The sequence below is a fragment of the Microchirus variegatus genome (genome assembly GCF_963457635.1).
Source record: "Microchirus variegatus genome assembly, chromosome: 5".
Classification (NCBI taxonomy): domain Eukaryota; kingdom Metazoa; phylum Chordata; class Actinopteri; order Pleuronectiformes; family Soleidae; genus Microchirus; species Microchirus variegatus.
The window spans coordinates 34,875,245-34,895,244 of NC_139806.1; the positions used below are offsets into that span (position 1 = coordinate 34,875,245).

General features: G+C 40.3%; 3 protein-coding genes and 1 long non-coding RNA gene across 4 annotated transcripts in view; all 4 read right to left on the bottom strand.

Moving 5' to 3' along the window:
• The window catches only part of LOC310926912 (uncharacterized protein), a 17,816-nt gene extending 11,564 nt beyond the window's left edge, over positions 1 to 6,252 (bottom strand). Inside the window, exons 1-8 of the mRNA XM_083889122.1 lie at positions 6,122 to 6,252; positions 5,636 to 5,724; positions 4,793 to 4,858; positions 4,604 to 4,713; positions 3,583 to 3,828; positions 2,544 to 2,668; positions 1,776 to 1,894; positions 989 to 1,304 (exon numbers count right to left, since the gene is read on the bottom strand). Of these exons, the coding sequence (XP_083745248.1) occupies positions 989 to 1,304; positions 1,776 to 1,894; positions 2,544 to 2,668; positions 3,583 to 3,828; positions 4,604 to 4,713; positions 4,793 to 4,858; positions 5,636 to 5,692 (1,039 nt within the window). The 5' untranslated portion in view covers positions 5,693 to 5,724; positions 6,122 to 6,252. The remainder of the gene's footprint in view (positions 1 to 988; positions 1,305 to 1,775; positions 1,895 to 2,543; positions 2,669 to 3,582; positions 3,829 to 4,603; positions 4,714 to 4,792; positions 4,859 to 5,635; positions 5,725 to 6,121) is intronic.
• Positions 6,253 to 6,999: 747 nt separating this feature from the next.
• LOC310926924 lies at positions 7,000 to 8,837 on the bottom strand. The gene is made up of 3 exons (XR_014592819.1): positions 8,726 to 8,837; positions 7,861 to 7,947; positions 7,000 to 7,661 (listed from the first exon to the last, which is right to left on the bottom strand). It is a non-coding gene; the product is annotated as an uncharacterized lncRNA (long non-coding RNA).
• A 949-nt stretch (positions 8,838 to 9,786) lies between these two features.
• Positions 9,787 to 15,693, bottom strand: atp6ap2 (ATPase H+ transporting accessory protein 2). Its single transcript, XM_083888835.1, has 9 exons — positions 15,606 to 15,693; positions 13,824 to 13,954; positions 13,605 to 13,733; positions 13,379 to 13,474; positions 13,144 to 13,281; positions 12,629 to 12,682; positions 12,378 to 12,527; positions 11,561 to 11,680; positions 9,787 to 10,542 (listed from the first exon to the last, which is right to left on the bottom strand). The coding sequence occupies exons 1-9, from the start codon at positions 15,679 to 15,681 to the stop codon at positions 10,348 to 10,350; spliced, it is 1,089 nt and encodes a 362-aa protein (XP_083744961.1). The 5' UTR covers positions 15,682 to 15,693; the 3' UTR covers positions 9,787 to 10,347.
• Positions 15,694 to 16,993: 1,300 nt separating this feature from the next.
• Positions 16,994 to 20,000, bottom strand: part of bcor (BCL6 corepressor) — a 30,430-nt gene continuing 27,423 nt past the window's right edge. Inside the window, exons 9-11 of the mRNA XM_083890416.1 lie at positions 19,111 to 19,188; positions 18,119 to 18,272; positions 16,994 to 18,025 (exon numbers count right to left, since the gene is read on the bottom strand). Of these exons, the coding sequence (XP_083746542.1) occupies positions 17,692 to 18,025; positions 18,119 to 18,272; positions 19,111 to 19,188 (566 nt within the window). The 3' untranslated portion in view covers positions 16,994 to 17,691. The remainder of the gene's footprint in view (positions 18,026 to 18,118; positions 18,273 to 19,110; positions 19,189 to 20,000) is intronic.

Consider the following 20,000-nt stretch of genomic DNA (forward strand, 5'->3'; position numbering starts at 1 on the left):
GGGTATTTACCTGGTTTCTATATGGTGAATTTTAGTGTATTATTGGGTTATAAGCTGGTAATAAGCAGGTAGCTACAGCCCCCAATTACTAGCTATTTACCCAGTAAATATATGGTAACAGAAATGTGTTACTTGGTATTAACCTGTAATTAGAAGGTAAGAACAATGGCCAAAATACTGGGTAATTACCCAGTAAATTATAAAGCGTTATTATATTAATGCTTAAATTACATTATATTAACGCTTATATTACTTAACGCTAAACTGTAGAACTGCAATCTGGTCATTAAAATGATTACAAATGGGATTTATTTCTGGGTTTTTTTTCCTTTTTTTCCCTTTGGCGGCCCTCAGTTCAATGTTGGGTTCCTAAATTGGCCCTCAGGTATCAAAACTTTGAGAACCCCTGATCTAAAAAAATAACCTTTCACACCTATTTTGTTATACTCTTTAAGGTGTGTGTGATCCAATTTGTGCGTCTGTGGGCAGCACACGCACATCCACATGGCAGTAGCACGCCCATAGCACAGACGACACATCACACTTTCCCCCCTCTCCCACCTCATCTAAAATAAAGGCTACAACCACAGTCAGGGTGCACTTTAAAAATGCATTTGGAAAACAATTTGGTCCAACTTACATGCATTCTAATGTATTTCAGTCGAAATCACCCATTATCATTCAGGGGTCTACTGATTATGGATAGGGCTGTGTATCAAGCCTCCTCTGTATCATTCCTCTGTATCAAAATGTTGTCAATACCCAGCCCAAATTTAGTACAAAGCCAAAGCCAGTACAACGTTTTAAACTCTCTTGTACCACAAAACTTAGTAAAGTAGCGGATACGTGTATCATGCACTTAGTATTATTAGTAAGCTCTTCCATTTCTTTCCAGGCACTTTCAGAAATAATGGCTGACCCTGAGTGCTTTGTTTTCTGGGGGTTTCTTATTACAACATTATCATTCTTCCTGTGTTTGTATACTCACTTGGTTCAACAGAACCTCCCGTCTTCACTATGCTCTCCTGGCCAGACGATAGACTTAAGTTTCCAGACTGCAAATTAGGATGGATGACGGGAACCAGAACTTGTGTGGTATCATCTCCACCAACGGTGAATTGTACAATACTATGGTCCAGGTTGTCCAAATATTCGTCTTCTGTGTTTTCCTCTGGGCAAATAGGTGCATGGACCTGTCCTCTGTCTCCCATGTCTTCTCCGGTGAGACGAAGCACACTCGTACGATGCCGTTTAGGACTGACTGTGCCATTAAGCTGAGACTCTTCTTCCTTTCTTTTTCGCTTCTGTCGAGACACAATACAGTCAGCACATATTTTTTTGTATGTGTGTTAACCAGACAAGTCATGCAGATACACCATAAAAAAAAATAGAGATCTAGAGAAAAAGGAAGAATTAAAAGTTACAAGATGTTCTCCAATTCCATTAAAGAAAACATCTGAGAAGTGGCTTTTGGGGTTTGAAAGCTGTAATGCATACGTTTTAAGCAGAGAATTGGAGAAACCCCACAGACAGAACATGCAAATTCAACATGCAAAGGGGACTGGGGTTAAAACTGGCAACTGTTAATGTGGTTGTCAATAAAAGGGCACAAAGAGTCCATTCAAACATTTTAAATTTGCTACCAGGTTTACATAAGTACATTTGGGCTTTTGTTTCCTGTCCCCTGTGGAACTGTTTTAGGTTTATTTAAGGTTTGTTATTCTTGGTTAAGAGTTTTTAAGTCTTTCCTCTGAACCTGTACTACTATTACTCACCAAACTGTGTTGTACTTCGTTGTCCGGATCAGTCCACCTGTCCTTGATGCTCACTGGGGAGAATTCTTCACGACCCCCTGAGCTCTCCACAGGCTCCCAACTCACCGACAACCCACAGTCTGTATTAGTCAAAGAAACAACGATCAAATTGCTATTGGACGCCGAGAGACATGTCACTGAAATGCGTGTCCTCAAGGTAAGACACAACATGAAAGACGTATTGTTTAATTGTAATAAACTGTGTCATCTTTTGTTTTCTACACATTTAAATTGGCACAGTGTAGGATTATAACTTACAACAGGGTGAATGGCACCTCAGTCAAAGCCTGAGCAAAGCAGGTCTGTATCATTTTGCATTGGCAATAAGAAACTTATAGATTCAGGGGCTTGTCACTAAAATATCTACAAGATTATACTTGATGCAAACGCCCGCAAGGTGCGACTGGAGGAGTTTTTGTTTTGTTTAATTTGTTAAACTCTACAGCCCCCCATTAGATGTGATTAGATGTGTGTTTATTCAGCCTGGATACAAGGCCAGAGAATCAATAAACCCCTCCAAATTAAAGGACAAAAGAGAGAAACTCTTGAGCAAAGCAAGGGTAAAGTGAAAAAAGGGAAGGTTGATGCTTTCAAGGGAATAAAAACCAATGACTGATTCAAGGCTAAAGCCTTCGCCATCAGAAAAACAGAGCTGAGTTCAATATATGCGAGTAGCATTACATAAATAAAATGAAAATAAAATTATGAATTCTTGACGTGTTAACGCACCTACAACTTCAGCAAATTTGTAGTCTGCTCCATTCGTCTTGCCTATTATCACCTCCTGGATATCTTGGCCGTCTTCCTTCTCCTCTTCCTCCTCATCGTTTTGTAACCTTCTCCTGAGTCTCGACCTGAGGACATGAGACAAACAACACCTTTTTATGATTAGGGCTACATATTATTTTCATTTTTTAGCAAAACCACATGTAGAAGTATGACACTCGATTCCCAGGACGCTTATATTGTCAAGCTGTACTTAACTGCGAAAGACCCAAAATGACTCATAAATGCAGAAATGCATTTTTGAAACAGAATCTCAAGCTGTGAAATCCTTTTGTGCTGTGTTTTTCCAAATAAAATCAAGTTTTCTGCCTGGAAAATACAGAGGGCCAAGGATGCAGCTGGCTGAGCCAAATGCCATTAAAGTGTCATTTCTACTGAAACTAACTAAAAATCAATACATGAAATGACCCTCATACAGAACACCTCCTCCTGCTATTGCAACTATTTTCTGGAAAAACAACAACCCTACTACCCCCAGCTTTTGGAGTATAGTCTGTTAAGTTTGTTATTGCAAATCATTGAAAATAAAAACAGACCCAAGAAGGTTTTCATGCAAATTGGATACATTTTCTGACTCATTATTCACAATCAGGTGTTTGAGGTGCTGTGCATCTCCCTGTGCTTATGAAGCTGTTGCTAAATGGGATTTAGTTATTGCAGAGATGACATTACAATTTACCACACATTAGAGCGAGACCAATTACAACTGACCACACATTACAGTGAACCACAGAAAACAGTTGCAGCAGAATCACTGATATTTACAACATGACAACTTTCAGCAGCAGCGTTGTTGTGTCTTTGAGAATGTTGCGACAATGCTGCCAATAATTGCTTTTGTTTGTATTTTATTGTGCAGCCTCTGGTGCTCAACTTTTGAATGATAATAAATAGAAATTTAAGTAGCAATACTCTAGCAGGAGTGGTGCACAACTTCTGAATGAATGTAGGGGAAAGATTGCCGTTAACAGCGTCTTCCTACCTTTGTTGGGCTGAAGGGGTGGACCTCTGATTGCGTTTAGGGGTTACACTTTTTCTGTTGTCCTTTTTGGCATCTCTCTGACCGGGCCGTGTCCCTCTGCAGATCAGAGACTCATTTGTGCACCACCCTCTCTCTTTTGACACTTGTCCTCCTTTTCCCAAGATGCAACTGCGTCTTATCCTTTCCAAATGCATCTTTCCCTGCTCCGTTTTGAGCACATCTGTCAGGACCAAACGAGGTTTCCTCCTACAAGACAAAAGACAAGCTCATCTTTCATTGCAGGTCAGACTGCATATACCAGATAAACAGGGAGGGGTCAATTAGAAAACATAAGATGCATGTACAGCCATGATATGCTTGGAAATGGTGCCTGAAAGCAAATATTAGAAATGTAGGTGTTCTTGTATTTGATATATTTTAGGACCTTTTCTCGCATAAACACTGACCTCATTGACTACTGAATATTCTGAGGAATTTTACAGCAAAGATTTGAAATGTGGTTAGGTGAAGATGGGGATCAGACATTAATTAGTTATGGTTATGGTTGGGAAAACACTGTGGTTCTGCTGTAAAAATGGACAGAAGTAACACTTAAAAGAATAGCTGCATGAATCTCTGCGTGTGCATGTGATAGAGGAAGAGTGTTGGAGGGAGAGTGAACTCAATGGGGGGCATGAAGAGATTCAGATGCTCAAACTGATGCTCTACAATGAAAAACAACACAAAATGCAAACACAATACTTGGGGAAGGCTATAACATTCACACAAGCAGAACACATGCCTGACAATCTTGAAAGAAACGGTAATGGTGGTATCAGAAGACAGAACTTAGGGAGGATGATAAACTTTTATACACCAATATAGAATGACTTAACCATGATATAACTGAAGAAATTACAGAGAAACGTTTTATAAGACCAACAGAAAAATGCTGTTACTTTAAGATGTAATAATGTGCAGGACAACGACAAGATATTTCAGTCTGCATTTAGTTAAAATTGTCCAAAATTTTAAAACATACCTATTCATTTCCAAAGCAATCATCGCTGCATGATCAAACAGCACAGATCCATTTTTATGTTGCGAATCGTGACGTTGGCGTTTGCAACCCGTAAAAGCAGTCCAGGAAACCTGTCAAAGAAAATGGTCACAATCACATCTATCGCATACTGTTAATAAGTTCAAGCCAGAGTCCAAAACATTGCTGTACCTGTCTGTCTAACTTCCCACACTTGGGTGAAAGACATGTCATGGGGATTTTGAGAGGATTTTCCATCTAAAATTCACAGGCTGGTTAGTTTCCATGCATAGTATGTGTGAAATTAATTACATCTATCAGCCAAAAGATCGCCTTTTTTACAGATGAAAGTAGAGCATTACCAAATATATTTAGAAAGTGATTTCCATTACATTGAAATTATTTATGTTTAGGAAGCTGGAGCTAAAATGTATAGTTCGTTAAATGGGTTTACTGTTTGTTTGTTTTATCTAGTGATTGAAAAAAAAAATACAACAGACCATTAAATAAAAAAAATAAACATGCATTAGCAAACCTAGTAGCAGATTACTGTGGGAACTGCAGCAACTTATTGACTTTGTCAGATGTGCATTTAAATGTTTTATGTTACCAAATGACTTAGTTGTTTCCCTGTGGATTACAACATACTGTACATACGTGTGATATGGGCTGGGAAATAATTCAGTAACAATACATATAACAATGGCACTTTCTGTAACATCAGTAAAACAAAGATTAAATTAATGATGTGCCCCAAATGTGTGAAATTCCAAAAGTGTTTATCATTTTTCTGTTTTCCGTTATTTTGGCCCATGTTGTTCAATCATCCCATCATGCACAAACCACTGTACAAAAGGTTAGTTGTTATTTTCGTGACAATTGTCAGGCCAATTCCTATGAGTAGATATATAGAGACAGCTACAAAGCATACATCACCGTTTTATGTTAGAAAAGTTAGGGACAGTAAAACAACAGCTTAGTAATTATCAATTAAAAATACGGGCCATGCAAAGTAAATACTTGGGGAACACATACCAAATTATCCTTGTTGACACTAAAAGGAATAGTTAAGGCTTTCCTTCGCTCCATCATGGTCCACGATTTGGTAAGGCACTGCAAGAAGACTGCAAGAAACACACATTTAATCGTGCATAAAATTAAATACCCAGTGCTGCACTTCACACCATGATGACATACTCGTGCTCTGGTGTTTGTAAATCACCAACTTGCAGTTTTACCAAATAATTCCCAAACTAGCATCCACCAGATCCTCTTTGTCACTAAACCTGATGTTTAGGATGTTTAAACAACTCACGGCATATTCAACAGAGGACACAAATGTTGTGATTGTTTTCCCCTGCAAAGTCATTCAACAAAAGCTCGCGATTAATGTAGAAGTTCATTATCTGAATACTTGGACATAAACAAAGTGGAAACCAAATTAGCTAACGAAGACGGCACAGCTAGCCACGCTCATGCTACCACATATAGGATACTCGCTAAATCAGATTTAACGCTTACCTTAGGGTTAGGACTTAGCTTGACAATAACATGGAAAATGAAATAAAATAGCTATTTTCCCGTAAACGGCTTCCATAAACACATTTTGCTGAATCTGGTTTTGTTCTCAACAAGCGCTTCAACGTTCCAAGGCAACATCCGGTGTACACCGGAAGTACGTCACATAATATATCACGGAGAGGTAGTGGCCGCGCTTTCTGAAATATCCCAAACTCACTCTCGATCTGGTTTACCTCCGTCTGGTAGCGCTTTTGGATCCAATGATAGCAAGCGTCATCTTACATTATTAATTGGGAGCTGAAGTCGGTTACAATCCTTCTTCATATGAAGTGCTCACATGTGCAACGGTCGTGTTGTGTTCGTCACGATACACGTTCCATGTAGGAATGGTTCCGTGTCCGAGATTACTTGTACAGTGTTTCAAACGTCTTCCTCTACTTTACTGATTGTATGTTTGAATTATATCCAATTATAATAATAATAATAATAATAATGCATTTAGGATCAAAGATACGCTTGTCAAAAAGCTATTTGTGTCAAGCAGAAATAAATGAGGTGTTTACAAAAAGAACACCTCAAAAGGCATTTTAAAGTTTGTTTGTTTTTACAAAAGAAAAAAAAGAGTTTCATCTGTGAACAGGAAAGATCAGCTGAGCTTTTCCTATAAAAATGTATCAAAAAAAAGTTTTAAGCTTTGAAAGCTTTTATTTCTCAGTTATCATTATATTAAATTAAAACACAGTCTACCCTTGGAGCATAGATGAGCATATTTCCTTGTTCATATACTGACAATAAAGTACTTATGTTATGATTGTACCATAACCATTACTAATTGCAAGAATTTAAAGACATCAAGCCAGTGGTCATTTTATCCCATTTATTGATACAACAGCATGAACATCAGGCCTGCTCAGCCCCTGGAGAGAGGTTTGTGAGTCAGCCTTCAAAAACCTGTAGCACACAAATGGATCAACAGCCTTTTTTCACAGGAAACATTACGACTAACCATATACACAACACAAATATTAGCATGTATAGTACCCTATAATAATGTGCATGTTGTCACACAAAACAGAGACAATATAGTATTGCTGTCATTATTTGCATGTGTGCATTTTCCTTCCATGGCAAGTCAAAATGCCTGCTGTGAATTAGGGTTTAGGGTGCATCATGAGGAGCCGGACACCGATTGCAGCACTGACACTTATTGGAGATTATTACTAGTAGAACTGCAGTCTAACAGATAGTGTTTGCTCACTCTGTTTGGACAAAAATACATGTTGAACATTGTACTCAAGTATATGTCTCTGTATAGAGAATGCACTTTTTCGTACAAAGATGACAAATGATAATCTTCCAGTGAATTGACCACACTTCCCAGTGTCCAGACTTTAACCTCAGGGGCCACATACCACAGGGGCCACAGCCCTCTCTGAGGACATCCCTGACCTTGCAGCTCTACTGACTCCTTCCTCCGATTCTGGCATCAGTGAAGCTGCTGGGGTGCTTCCTCAGGACCCTCGCAGTGCCTTCTTTTGAGCTAAGAAAAGAATAAACACACAAATGTGTAGTATAAAACTCCATAAGCCTTCTTACGCAATCACTTTGGTTTTAATCATCCTAATCTTCATAAAACTCTCATAACAACCTGGTAAGATAAGAACAATAATGTGCAGCAAAAATGTCACATCCAGGAACACAGCACTTTGTTAATATTCAACACAGACTCTTAATCTTACCTTTAGCACTACATGGTGTGGTAATTGGCTCTTCTGGTTGCTCCCCAGACACAGCAGCCCGGATCTTCCTCGCCACGTAGGACCCGGCTAGGGTAAAAAACAAAAACATCTTACGATTCACACTAAGGTGTATTTTTAGAAATGGGTCATATAAGGTCATGCAATGCAGTCGATCAGGTTGATCACGTTTACGCAGAATGGCACATTCAATGTACTGGTGCTGGACTTCTGTAACTTTATCCAATGTCTAACCTGCTTGGTAGATGAACTAGAGCTGAAACGACTAATCAATGAATCGATTACTAAATTAATCGGCAACTATTTTGATAATCGATAATCGGTTTGAGGCTTTTTTCATCAGTAAAACCAGATTTCTGATTGTTTTAGCTTCTTAAATGTGAATATTTTCTTGGTTTCTTTGCTCCACATAAACAAAGAAATCATTAAAACTGAATCATTTTGGTTTGTGGACAAAACAAGACTTCCGAGAACATCCTCATTTCCAGCTTTGACACACACCGATCAATGTTTTTTAAAATTTTCTGACATTTTATGGACCAAACGATTCATCGATTCATCGAGAAAATAATCGACAGATTAATCATTACAAAAATAATCGTTAGTTGCAGCTCTAAGATGAACCAATATTTACTATTTATTTTGTTACTGAATTTCTTAAGAACATTTGTACCTCGTATGTAGTGAAATAGAAGTATACCGTATAAATGTACACTATTAGTTGAGAACAATGCAACGATAGTTGGAAAGAAACAAAAGCTCACATTTCTCATCGACGCTGGAGCGGTAAACTACAGATTTAATTCACCAAAATAACAATATGCATTTAAATATCAATAAAACTTACCTTTTATGATCAATCAAACCATTTTTGTTTACTATTTCACTCGCTGGTAAAAAAATGAACTCTTCTCCTTCTGGTATTGCGTAGATTTCTGTTCACTTCCGTGTTTACCCCGTGTTTATAGTGGAGGGTCGGTGGTTGTTAGAAAAACACATTAGCCAATAGGATCCAGAGGACACTGCAAGAGGCGGGACCTTGAGCTGCGATCTGCACGCTGATTGGCGCAGCTGTTACTCACACGAACTTGATGGCTTGAGTCGAGTATGCTATGTCGGCGGTGACGCCCTGAGAACTGTTTATAACTCCCGTATTGCGTTTTGCTTAATTTTAAAACATAAAAGACAAATATTGAACAGAATGGCGACTAATTAAGATATATTTATTGCAGTATAAATTTTCCTAAACTTTAGTGGCCATAAATTAAGTTTTGGGACGTTTAAAGGGACACTGTGTAGTATTTATGGGTTTATATAACCCAAAATCCACTTTTTTATACATATTATGTGCTCCTGCATTGTCTAGTCGCTGTATAATAGTTTTTGTTTCATTTTCGTAGTGTTTCAAAAAGTCATGTTAAATAACATGGACGCCATGTTTCTACGGGAGCCTGTAAGGACAAACGCGAGAGAACAAATCAAGCGTCTCTTTACTTGTAGCAGGAAGTCCCGCCTCCACTCTCTCCGCTTCGTCTGCTACGGCCGCGGTAGCTCCGCCCTCTCCCTCACCTCACGAACCTCAACTGCTGACACGGAGAAAGGCGACGAGGACGACATTTGACCGGCTGAGGACACCGTAGCGCTCAGGGAAGGGAGGGGGTGAGCAGAGGAGCAGTTCTACGTTGTAAATTTCTCCTCTAGATGGCACTATAAACTACTTACTTCACCTTTAAGTAAGTTTTGCGACATTTAAAACAAGCTTACTAAAGCAGCTCAGGTGTGTTGGCATTGCTTGACATTTCTCAAATGGAGACAATAACCACCATGATTCATGTATCATTTATCAGGCATTTTATTGCAATTTACAATTTGTCCATATCCATTCCCAATAACCTGTTATTGTTATAAGTTATCAACATGTATTTATCATTTGGACAAACCTGAAATAAACACCACACACATCTTTTCACAATTTGAATACAGCAGTTTCTCATACGGTTGTATTTGTACTTCAATATATACACAGATAGATTTAATTTAACTTAACAGTTTCACACATCAAAACAAGCACAACAACTGCACACAAAAAACAGACAAATCTCATTCATGTCATTTCAATCTTTTTTTCTTTTTTTTTTCACAAAATTACAACTGCAATCCACAGGTCAATGGGGGGGGGGGGTAGAACGTGGTGATTTAAAATCATATGGAATGATGCGAGCAGTGAAGATGAATGAGGACATCTGACATTGTTCAGTGTACACACAAATGGAGGATGATATCCAGTCACTTCAAGTAAGCAAATTTAAGAGCAAAATATGTTTGTTTTTTTTTTTTATTGCGCCAGTACTGTAAACAAAGAGGTGACCCAATATTATGCTCCTTTTTCACTAAACAGAACCTCACACAGAAACACCGACAGTCACTACAAGGATCTAAGAGGACAGCTGGAGTGCCGATGGTGATCATTTAATCCATCCTGATCTTCTGATTGGTCATCCTGTAGATGATGCTGTCGTACCCCGGGTCCATGTTCCACAGGTTGTAAGCCGTAACGATGACGGCTAGAGCCAAAATGATCATCAGCCACAGGACGATGTTGAAGATGACGGCGTACTGGAAGTTGTACTTGTAGGCCAGGTTGTACGGGCTGCCGGGGTTACTCTGGGGAAAAAAAAAGCAGTTTACAGCAGTCAAATCCACAGAGACAGAATCATTATCCCATTCTAAAATATGGTATTTATAAAGGCACACATTGCTAAATATGATCACTTCAGAATTATTATTTATCAGCGGAATTGTTCCAATTTTCCCCCACATCCAAACAAAACTCTTACACTCTTTAGTGCTATCAAAACACTATGCGAGCATGAGAAGAGGGCAACATCTCATAAGAGCCTTTAAACACAAATGTCAAGTCTAGAGCTGCAACTAACGATTATTTTCATAAGCGATTAATCTGACGATTATTTTCTCGATTAATCGATGAATCGTTTGGTCCATAAAATGTCAGAAAATGTTAAAAAATGTTGATCAGCGTTTGTCAAAGCTGATGAAAATGACGATGTTCTCCAAAGTCTTGTTTTGTCCACAAACCAAAATGATTCAGTTTTAATGATTTCTTTTGTTTATGTGGAGCAAAGAAACCAATTTAAGAAGCTGAAACAATCAGAAATCTTGTTTTAATCATGAAAAAAGCTTCAAACCGATTATCGATTATCAAAATAGTTGGCGATTAACTTAGTAATCGATTAATAATCGATTCATCGGTTAATCGTTTCAGCTCTAGTCAAGACCATCACTGCAGCACTCATAAACCTCTCACTCCCATTCCCCTCACCACTCTATTATTAGAGACCAAAGTTATAAAAAAACAAAAAAGCATGGACTACAGCTGGGTTTACACTTGATGTAAGGGGGACATGACTAATATAACAGATTTTTGGTGGCATCACCACCAATATCGTACATGATCTAGTTGTATCGTTACCATGTTCCCGCGGTAAAAGTGTACTATGTACGAATTAGACCAACACACAAAAAAATATTTTGCCTTTTCTTATTTAAAGGGCTGGAGGCTTCTGCACCCTAGAGAGGTGTGACTCTGCAGAACGTTTGCATGATCGCCTCATGGACAATTCAGTTCAGTAAACAGTCAACAAGCAGGTTGCCTAAGACTTACGATCTGTTTAGACTCCAGGATTGAACGGGACTTCCTGGTCAAAGGAGCCTCAAAAGTCTTCACGGTCACAACCTCCACGACTGCACTGTTGCCATAGAGCCCATACACATCCTCTCCAAACTGCAATTCAGAAGACAAACACAAGGTTAAACTACTACTCATTGTTCATAGTTTTCTTTTATAATGTTTTGATCGTAGCATTTCTAAAAGGACACAATTTATAATTAGTATGAGTATAATTAATTAACAGGTGTGTGATTGGCAAAGGACAAAAAAAAAAGGAAAATATATACGGTACTTTTCATGTCACGATGTCTTTTCAGTGTTTAATGAAATATACCGTTTAGATTTAGAAACAATCTGTGAATTATTTTCTCGATTAATCGAACATTTATTTTGTCCATAAAATATAGTTAAAATGTTGATCAGTGTTTATCAAACCAGGAACCTAGTTTTAATTATTTTTTTGTCAAATGGAGCAAAGAAACCAGACAATACTCACATTTTAGAAGTTAAAAAAAAACACAAAGCTTGTATTAATTGTTAAAATAAATCGATTAATTCATTCGTACACAAACACGCACCTGACCTGGGCACCCCCCCACACACCCACCCACACACAAAAATGCATGATTCACGTGAGGCTCATTTTCAGGCCGAAAAAAACGGAATTCTGTTTAAAAACGGAAAAATCACACCCCTGAATTAACTGCCTAAAATCCTCCAGGACCTTTAACTCTAGCATTCTCCATTTTGCAATTTGCAAAGCTAAAACATTATAATGAAAGAATAAATATGGGCCCCATATTTGAATTACCTTCTGCAGGACAGACGCAAGAATGGCAGTAGCATCGCGGTACTGGGGGGAATCTTTTCCATACAGGCGACTCAGCTCCTCCAAACCAGACAGCTCCAGTGAGTACAGGTCAGGAGAGTGGTCCTTGGCCAAATGTTTATGTCTCTGTAGCTACAAAATGAGCATAGCACAAAGACATGAGAGTCTGGCCCCAACAGAGTACTATTATTTTCAGGGGGGAAGAAAACGTCAGATGAGCCAGGTTGACTTACAAGAGCTGTGATGTCATGCAAAACTTGAACCTCAGACAGGAAGAGCAGATCAGCCTGCAAAGCAAAACAACAGGCATAAGAATATCAAAACACACTTTGCATCATGGTGTAGTGTAATTTAAGTATATATGTGATACGATTATTTGATGTACTACTGACAAACGTGCATGATAATTTGCATTCGGGAAAAAAACAGTAGAGGTAAACATATACATTTGTTGATCTGATTTGCAATTCAGCTTTTTAGGTCAAGCTTCAGTTCGATACGTACAGGGTTATATTTTTGACACAAGATGAAGCATCGCCACACGAGACACCATCAAAACATTCACTACTAAACTCTAATGCAAAGACTGAATTATTTTCAATACTTGTATGTATTGCATTTCGCAAATTGAAACGGAACATAGATCAATCCAAAATAAAACGATTCAATTACATTTTTTGCAACTTACTAACTTGCTATTTGAAAGTGATTAATTGTTCAGCCTTCAAATTGACCAATAGGAACTGACCTCTGCGTTTCTGCTCAGGAAGTTGAGGGGCAGGGAAGCCAGTACGGAGCCATCCTGAGACAGACGGGCCCGAATCTGCTGCAAGGTGACCGGTAAGTCCTCAAACACAGCATTGGCCTTTCCCAGCATATACAGCCTCTGAGAGACATAACAGACAGGAATAAAAAAAAATATAGATTTTTTAAAAATTATTTCACAGATGTTACCTTGTTCATTCTCAGTATATTTTCCTTACCTCCTCACTAGGTGCCAGCTGCAGCACTACAGGAGTGTCCTCAGCAAACAGAGAATGGACCGTCTCTGCGACACTATCCAAGGTGAAGGGCACCGGCTGCAAAGAAAGACGATGATATGCTTAAAAACTGAGGCATTTTGTTGAAATTATTTTTCCAGTCTTCAGTTATTTTTACTGCACACAGCATATATTTGACCGCACGAGGTCCAACTTCACTCTGACTCACATTCTCCAAGGGGTAGGAGACCACACTCTGAGGCAGAGCCAAGCTATCTACTCCTCTCACCACCACCAGTACATTAGCTCGGGGACGCTGGAACAACGGACCAGCCTGAAGGCCTGGCCAGGACAAATCCTGCATAAAAAGACCAAACACTGTGAAGATAGATGAGGCTGGCACAGTTACAAAAACAAAATTAAAACAATATTTGCAGTAACACAGCACCTCCTTAACAGAGAAGCCCATGGTTAAAGCCACCAGGTCAGGGATCTTTTCTCCAGAGACGGGCCAGTCTCCCTTCTGAAAGGACACAAACTCTGGAGCCTGCAGCACCGTTAAACTATCACCACGCACACCTGAGGGGAAAACACGAAACACACGTTACTCAATGAAAACAAAGACGGAGAAGAAGACGCAAATATTTTCTCAAGCTAAATGACTTGTTAAGACACGTGTCTTACCCAAATGTTTAGTTTTAAATCAAATTTAAATCATAGCCAACTTCATTGGAAAATGAACGTCCAGAGCCAAGCTATTTTAGATGATAGCAGTTATTTATCGGTCCTCAGATAACCCAAAAACCCTGGGTACAAATAAAAAATACCTCTATATCTCCATTACCTCAGAAGCTCCATCTGTAGTCAGATTCCCTGAAAAACCTGGTCAAAATGTATGAATAACCCTTTTGTCTAAAATACTATACAAATATGGTACAAGGCACAAGTGCATCTGAATACAGATCTCACATTTTACACCTTCACCTTTGGGGAAACTGCCAGTTCTTCAGTTTAAATTCTGGGCAGAGAAAGGCATGAGAAAGGTAGTGGATTTATACAATGTAAATGGCCTAATCTGCTGAGAATCTACAGTAAACTCACTTTCTCAAGTAGCTTCAAATCAGGAGCCACACAGATCCACCGTCTAACCTTATGAAGACTGTATTAGATCAAGATCAAATATATTTTCTGTAGAAAATTATAGTGACTAACTCCAGTGAATCCTCTCAAACGAATAGATTTTACTTGGTCTAGACTTCTCCCACAAGAGCTTAGAATTACTGGTTCAAGTAGACACATATACTACACTTGAAACTTAATATTGTGTTGCATTCATTGGAAGAAAACAGTGGCACCCACAGTGGGACTTTGGATTAAAAATATGTCTAATTGTCCAGCTATGGAAAAACTATCTCACTCGATCAAGGGGGGACATTTTTGTTTTAAATATGGGGACAATATCTGTAATGAACACTATTAACCACATGAAATCCACCCCATGTATGCTCAGCACTACAAGAACTGACAATAATAATAATACAGTGTTTTTAATGGATGTTTATATGTAAGGGTTATGTGATATGTGTTTTATGTAAATACTACACATTGTCCCTTTAATTATAAGAAACAAACACGAGCACTGACTTAACTTCACGGGTCAGAGGAAAAACTTAACAGTGCCGTGTGTGTGTGTGTGTGTGTGTGTGTGTGTGTGTGTGTGTGTGTGTATGGAGGAATGAACCCGTGACAGATGCTGAAGAGGAAGTACCGATCATATGACTACACTACACTTCTACTATCGGTTAGCAACTGGCTAGAAAGAAGCAAGCAACTGCGTTTCTCCTTCACATTAATGTGAATATAACGAATACGTCAACAGAACAGTTCCATCCAGAGTGCTAGCTTTTAAGCTGCCCTGAAGCGCTCAGTGAATGTTAGCAACATGCTAAATCCTGCTGTTAACCATATGATATAAATCCCGTATACAATTTTACATTTAAATTCATAGTATTATAGCAAAGGTTATGTCTCGTGAAGTCATCCACATCGAATCGACAGCATTAGACCAAACATAGGGCACGATCGGCAAGCTAAAGGACGACGCTAACGATGATGCTAGGTGGCTACATGGGGCGATATTATTAGATTTAAACTGACACGAGGAGGGAAAAAGGCCGTCCATTCATGGAAAACGTAAACATTGACATTTCTGTCGCCACGCGTTTCTTACCGGTCGAAGCGAGGCAGCAGAGAACAAGTGTCACGGAGAAAAGGGACTCCATCCTACGCCAGTTCGTCAGCGACATCTTTCTCCTCGATCAGCAGAGATCAGCTGACCTGATGATGTCACGACGCCGCGACGTATGACGTCACGTGACGACGTACAGCTGTACGTCTTCTTCTTCTTCTTCTTCTTCTTTTTAGTTTTACGGCGGTTGGCATCCATCTGCAAGTGCATTACCGCCCCCTTCTGCTCTGGAGTGTGGACCAGATACACTCACGCACACATACACGATATATTCCCACTATATATATAAAATAAAATAAAATATTACTTTAATTTATTGAGAATGTGGATATTTGGGGAAAACTAAATACAATATGTGTGTTGATTTTTAAGTTTTTTAAGTGGTTATATGTTTAAATAGATTAGTGTTTTTTTTATATATATTATATGATAATATAATATAGGACTTTGCATGTTGCATTAGTGAATTGGTCTCTCTAAATCATTGGTTCTCAAAGTGCGGCCCGGGGGCCAATGGCGGCCCGCAGAAACATTTCTGGCGGCCCGCAATGAATTACAGTTGATAGTTTTAATCCAGGAGCTACTAAGCTTGTTAAATGTTTATTGGACATTACTGGATACAGACCAATAAGTGTAAACAAAAAGACTGGGTATTTACCTGGTTTCTATATGGTGAATTTTAGTGTATTATTGGGTATAGTCAAGGTATACAGAAGACCAACTCTGAAAGTACACAAACCTAACCTATACTAAAGAATCAAACCTTGAAGCAGAAGCTCACACTGGGTGTCCTGTGTACTAAATAAAATAGTCACTGTTTATATCAAGAGATTTTGTATTTTTTTTAGTGTGAATTAAAATAAGTTGTTTTTTTCCAGTTTTATTTAAAAATATAAATACCTAAACTTACACTATATAGCAGAGGCCTATCATCTAAAAATAGTTTTGGACACTGGAGGGCGCTGCAAGCTACAAGTTATTTTCCTGTTCACAGCAGAAGCAGTAAATGGGTGCTGCTCATGCTCCATTTGCAGTTGCAGCAAATACATCGCACGACGCCTGCAGTACATCAATATTCCAAAAGATGGCAATATAGGACCTTGTTGGCGAATCACGCCCTGATGACGCACGGGCAAAGCGCATCATATCCTGGGCAAAAAATATAGTCGACAGCCCCAGAGCAAAACTGATCAAAATGCTGTTCCAGTCACCAGCGCTGACACAATGATTAGCAGGAACCAGGTTTCATCTTGCAGTTTGTATATTTATTTTAAAGCAACTTCTTTTGTAAAATATAAATACAAATTATGAGATATTTTAATTACAAAATTAAACCAAAAATGAACACACCAAAAATTACTTTACTGCAGTAGCCTCCCTGTTATTTACAAGCTCTGTGCAGAGGGGGGGTGAATATCAACATTATCTTAAAACTTTATTATACAAACAACTTTGTAGTTTTGCGTGTTAAATTACAGACTAAACAGGAAGCAACATTTCAGCTTTCTTTGAAAAAAAAAAACAACTAAAAAGATTACAACCGAGAAACCCCTGCGGCTCAAGTGAGTGCTTAAGTCTGAGGAAGGGGGAAAAAAAAGAAAACAGGACATCATGTGCTTCCTATAAACACAAATACCACATTCAATAGCACAATCTGGGTACTATCCTGTACAGCTACACACATGAACAATGTGCCGCACGCCCACACTCTCGCCGACAACACTCTTTAATACAAAATCTTTCGGGTGTCGTCGTGAGCAAATTTCAAAAGAAAAGACTCGCTTATTTATATATAATTATTTACTTATACATATATTAATTTATAAAAATAAGACCATTATTGAGTCTACATAGCCACAAACGTTTATCCTCATTTAAAGGAGGGGAATATCTGAGCAGCCCGGTCAGCCAGCAGGTCAAGCCATCTGTACAGTGCACCAGTGCTGGTCCAGAACACGGCCGAAAGCACGGGAGCTAAGGGTCAGGCTAAGGCATCGTTACCCCTGGTTAGATTTAAAGCAAGCTTGAGTCAGAAAAGATCCAGGTCCAGGTTTAGTGGCCCAAGGGGTCAGGATGACGAGTATAGCTTGCCAACAGTTTTGATTTTGTCCTTCAGTTTGTCCCCAGGGTGGTCCCAGCGGTCATCCAGACACTCCAGTGAGGAGCCCAGCAGGGCGGCCAGTTCGGCACTGTCCTCCACCAAGTCCAAAAGCTCCTTGCTGTCTGGATGGAAGCCCTCCAGCTCCTCGGGGCAGGAGAAGAGCTGCGACAGAGAGGCTTGCTGGTAAAACTCTGCCTCTGCCACCGTCACCACCTCCATGTGGGGGAACGCCTGCCGGAAACCGCGAGCCGACATCCTCAGCCGACGGAGCACGTCGGACAGTAGCAGCCAGTTTCTAGGCCTGGAAAAAAGGCGAAAAATCACTCGATGTTAAATGATGGCGGACAAGAGTGAGGCAGAAAAAAATACACAGGTGTGTTAAATCAAAGCTCACCCTTGGGAAAGGGACACCTGGATGTTGTAGCAAGGCAGCAGAGGTCGGTCAGAGAACTCAAACTCGAACACCTCCCTTTTGTCGTCCTCGTCCTCGTCCTCTGGGCCTGGCGGGTCAGCCAGGATGTCGTAGATCCCGCCTTCTTCGCTCGACTCTGAAACACAAAACGGGCGCACACAGATCACTTAATTGTCACAGAAAAAAAACAACGCAGTATACATGTGTGTATTTCTGCTGGATAGCAATATAAAAATACAAAAAAAACATTTAAAGGCGACAAAGAGTGGTCCTGTTGCACATAAATGTTAGTTATGGAGGTCTACTTACATATATTAACTTGTTTTTATGGTCAAAAACCTCCTAGTTGCTGTAAACGAGCCGATAGAAATCTCTCTTTTCTGACGGTGTTTTTCTGCTGCGAGATTTCAGAGTGAACTTTCACCCCCCAGAAGACAGAGTCTTGTGATTGGCCAGTACTATCCAGCACATCCGTTCTCAGAAGCGCAGCGCCCCCCTCTGGAACGGTGGATGCACTGCGCCTCATTATCAAAACATTGTTTTAACAGTGTTTAAAAATAGCTTCTTCACGACTCCCCGCCGCAGTCCCTTTGATGACTTTAAACCGGAGTCAGACCCAGAGTCAGAAGACACTGTCGCTCGTGAAACACCTCCACAACGGACGTTATTCTTCTTCTGCGGTTCAATGTACGCAACCGGATGTGCCCGGACTAGTGCCCGGAGCAGGACGATCGGTTGTTCAGGAGAACCGCTGCTTACATAACTATTACGGGATTTTCAGAGATCTCGTTGAGCCCCGAGATTACAATAAAACACAGCGTTCTCAGCAATGGCTGAACTGTTTGTTTCGAACCGCCAGGGCTTCATAAACAAGGTAATGACGCAGATACACACCAAAAAAAAACAGCGTTAATAGGAACTTCCGGTCTAGTTCCGCTTTAAATCACACACTAATAGCACTTTGTCGTACTCACCACACACAGCGCTGCCATAGAATTCCCAGTAAAGTCCCGGGTCGTCATCCAGGCGGCCCTGAAGGTCAGCGAAATAATCTATGGAGAGAAGAGAGGAGCAAATTCCTGTTATTCAAGAGCCGGAGCCCCAGGGACAGGCAGCGGGTCAAACAGGGCAAACACCAATTGCCCTTGGAGATTACAGCAGAAAAATGGAAAAGAGCACAGTGAAACAGAGGAGGAGAAAGAGGAGGGGCAGTGTCAAGAGAGGGAAGAGAAGCAAACAGAGCAAATCTTTTGGGGGGGGGGGGGGGGAGTGGTGATGGTCAGGGGCCAGCGGCTGTACCAGGGGGGGGGGAGGCGAGCGACCGTCTCCGCTGGGTTAGAGCTGGCTCAGTTCAGAGCAGGGCTACAGCCGGCTGCCAGGAATCAAACAAGAACCACACACAGTCGCTGCCTGCACACACGCACACACACACACACACACACACACACACACAGACACACACAGACACACACACACCACACAGAGCGAGCGAGATGGAAACAAACAAGCAGAGGGAGCTGGGTAAGCACACGCAGCGAGAGCCAAGTGTGTATTCAGCGCGCACACACACACACACACACACACACACACACACACACACACGCACGCACGCACACATGCAGAGCGAGAGCTGGGCTTTGTGCCAGTGCTGAGGCGTGGGGCGTCTGGCGTGTGTTTGGAGGGATTAACGGCCTCCAGATGAGTGGGACCAGGTGGAGGGAGGGAGGGAGGGCAGCTCCCCCTCTCACTCATTTTCCCTGGTTCTCGCTCTCTCTCTCCCTCTCCGTCAATCTAGCAGCCATCGATCCATCCGTCCACACTCGTCTCAAAATTCGACACCATCTTTCCAGCCGTCGACATATGA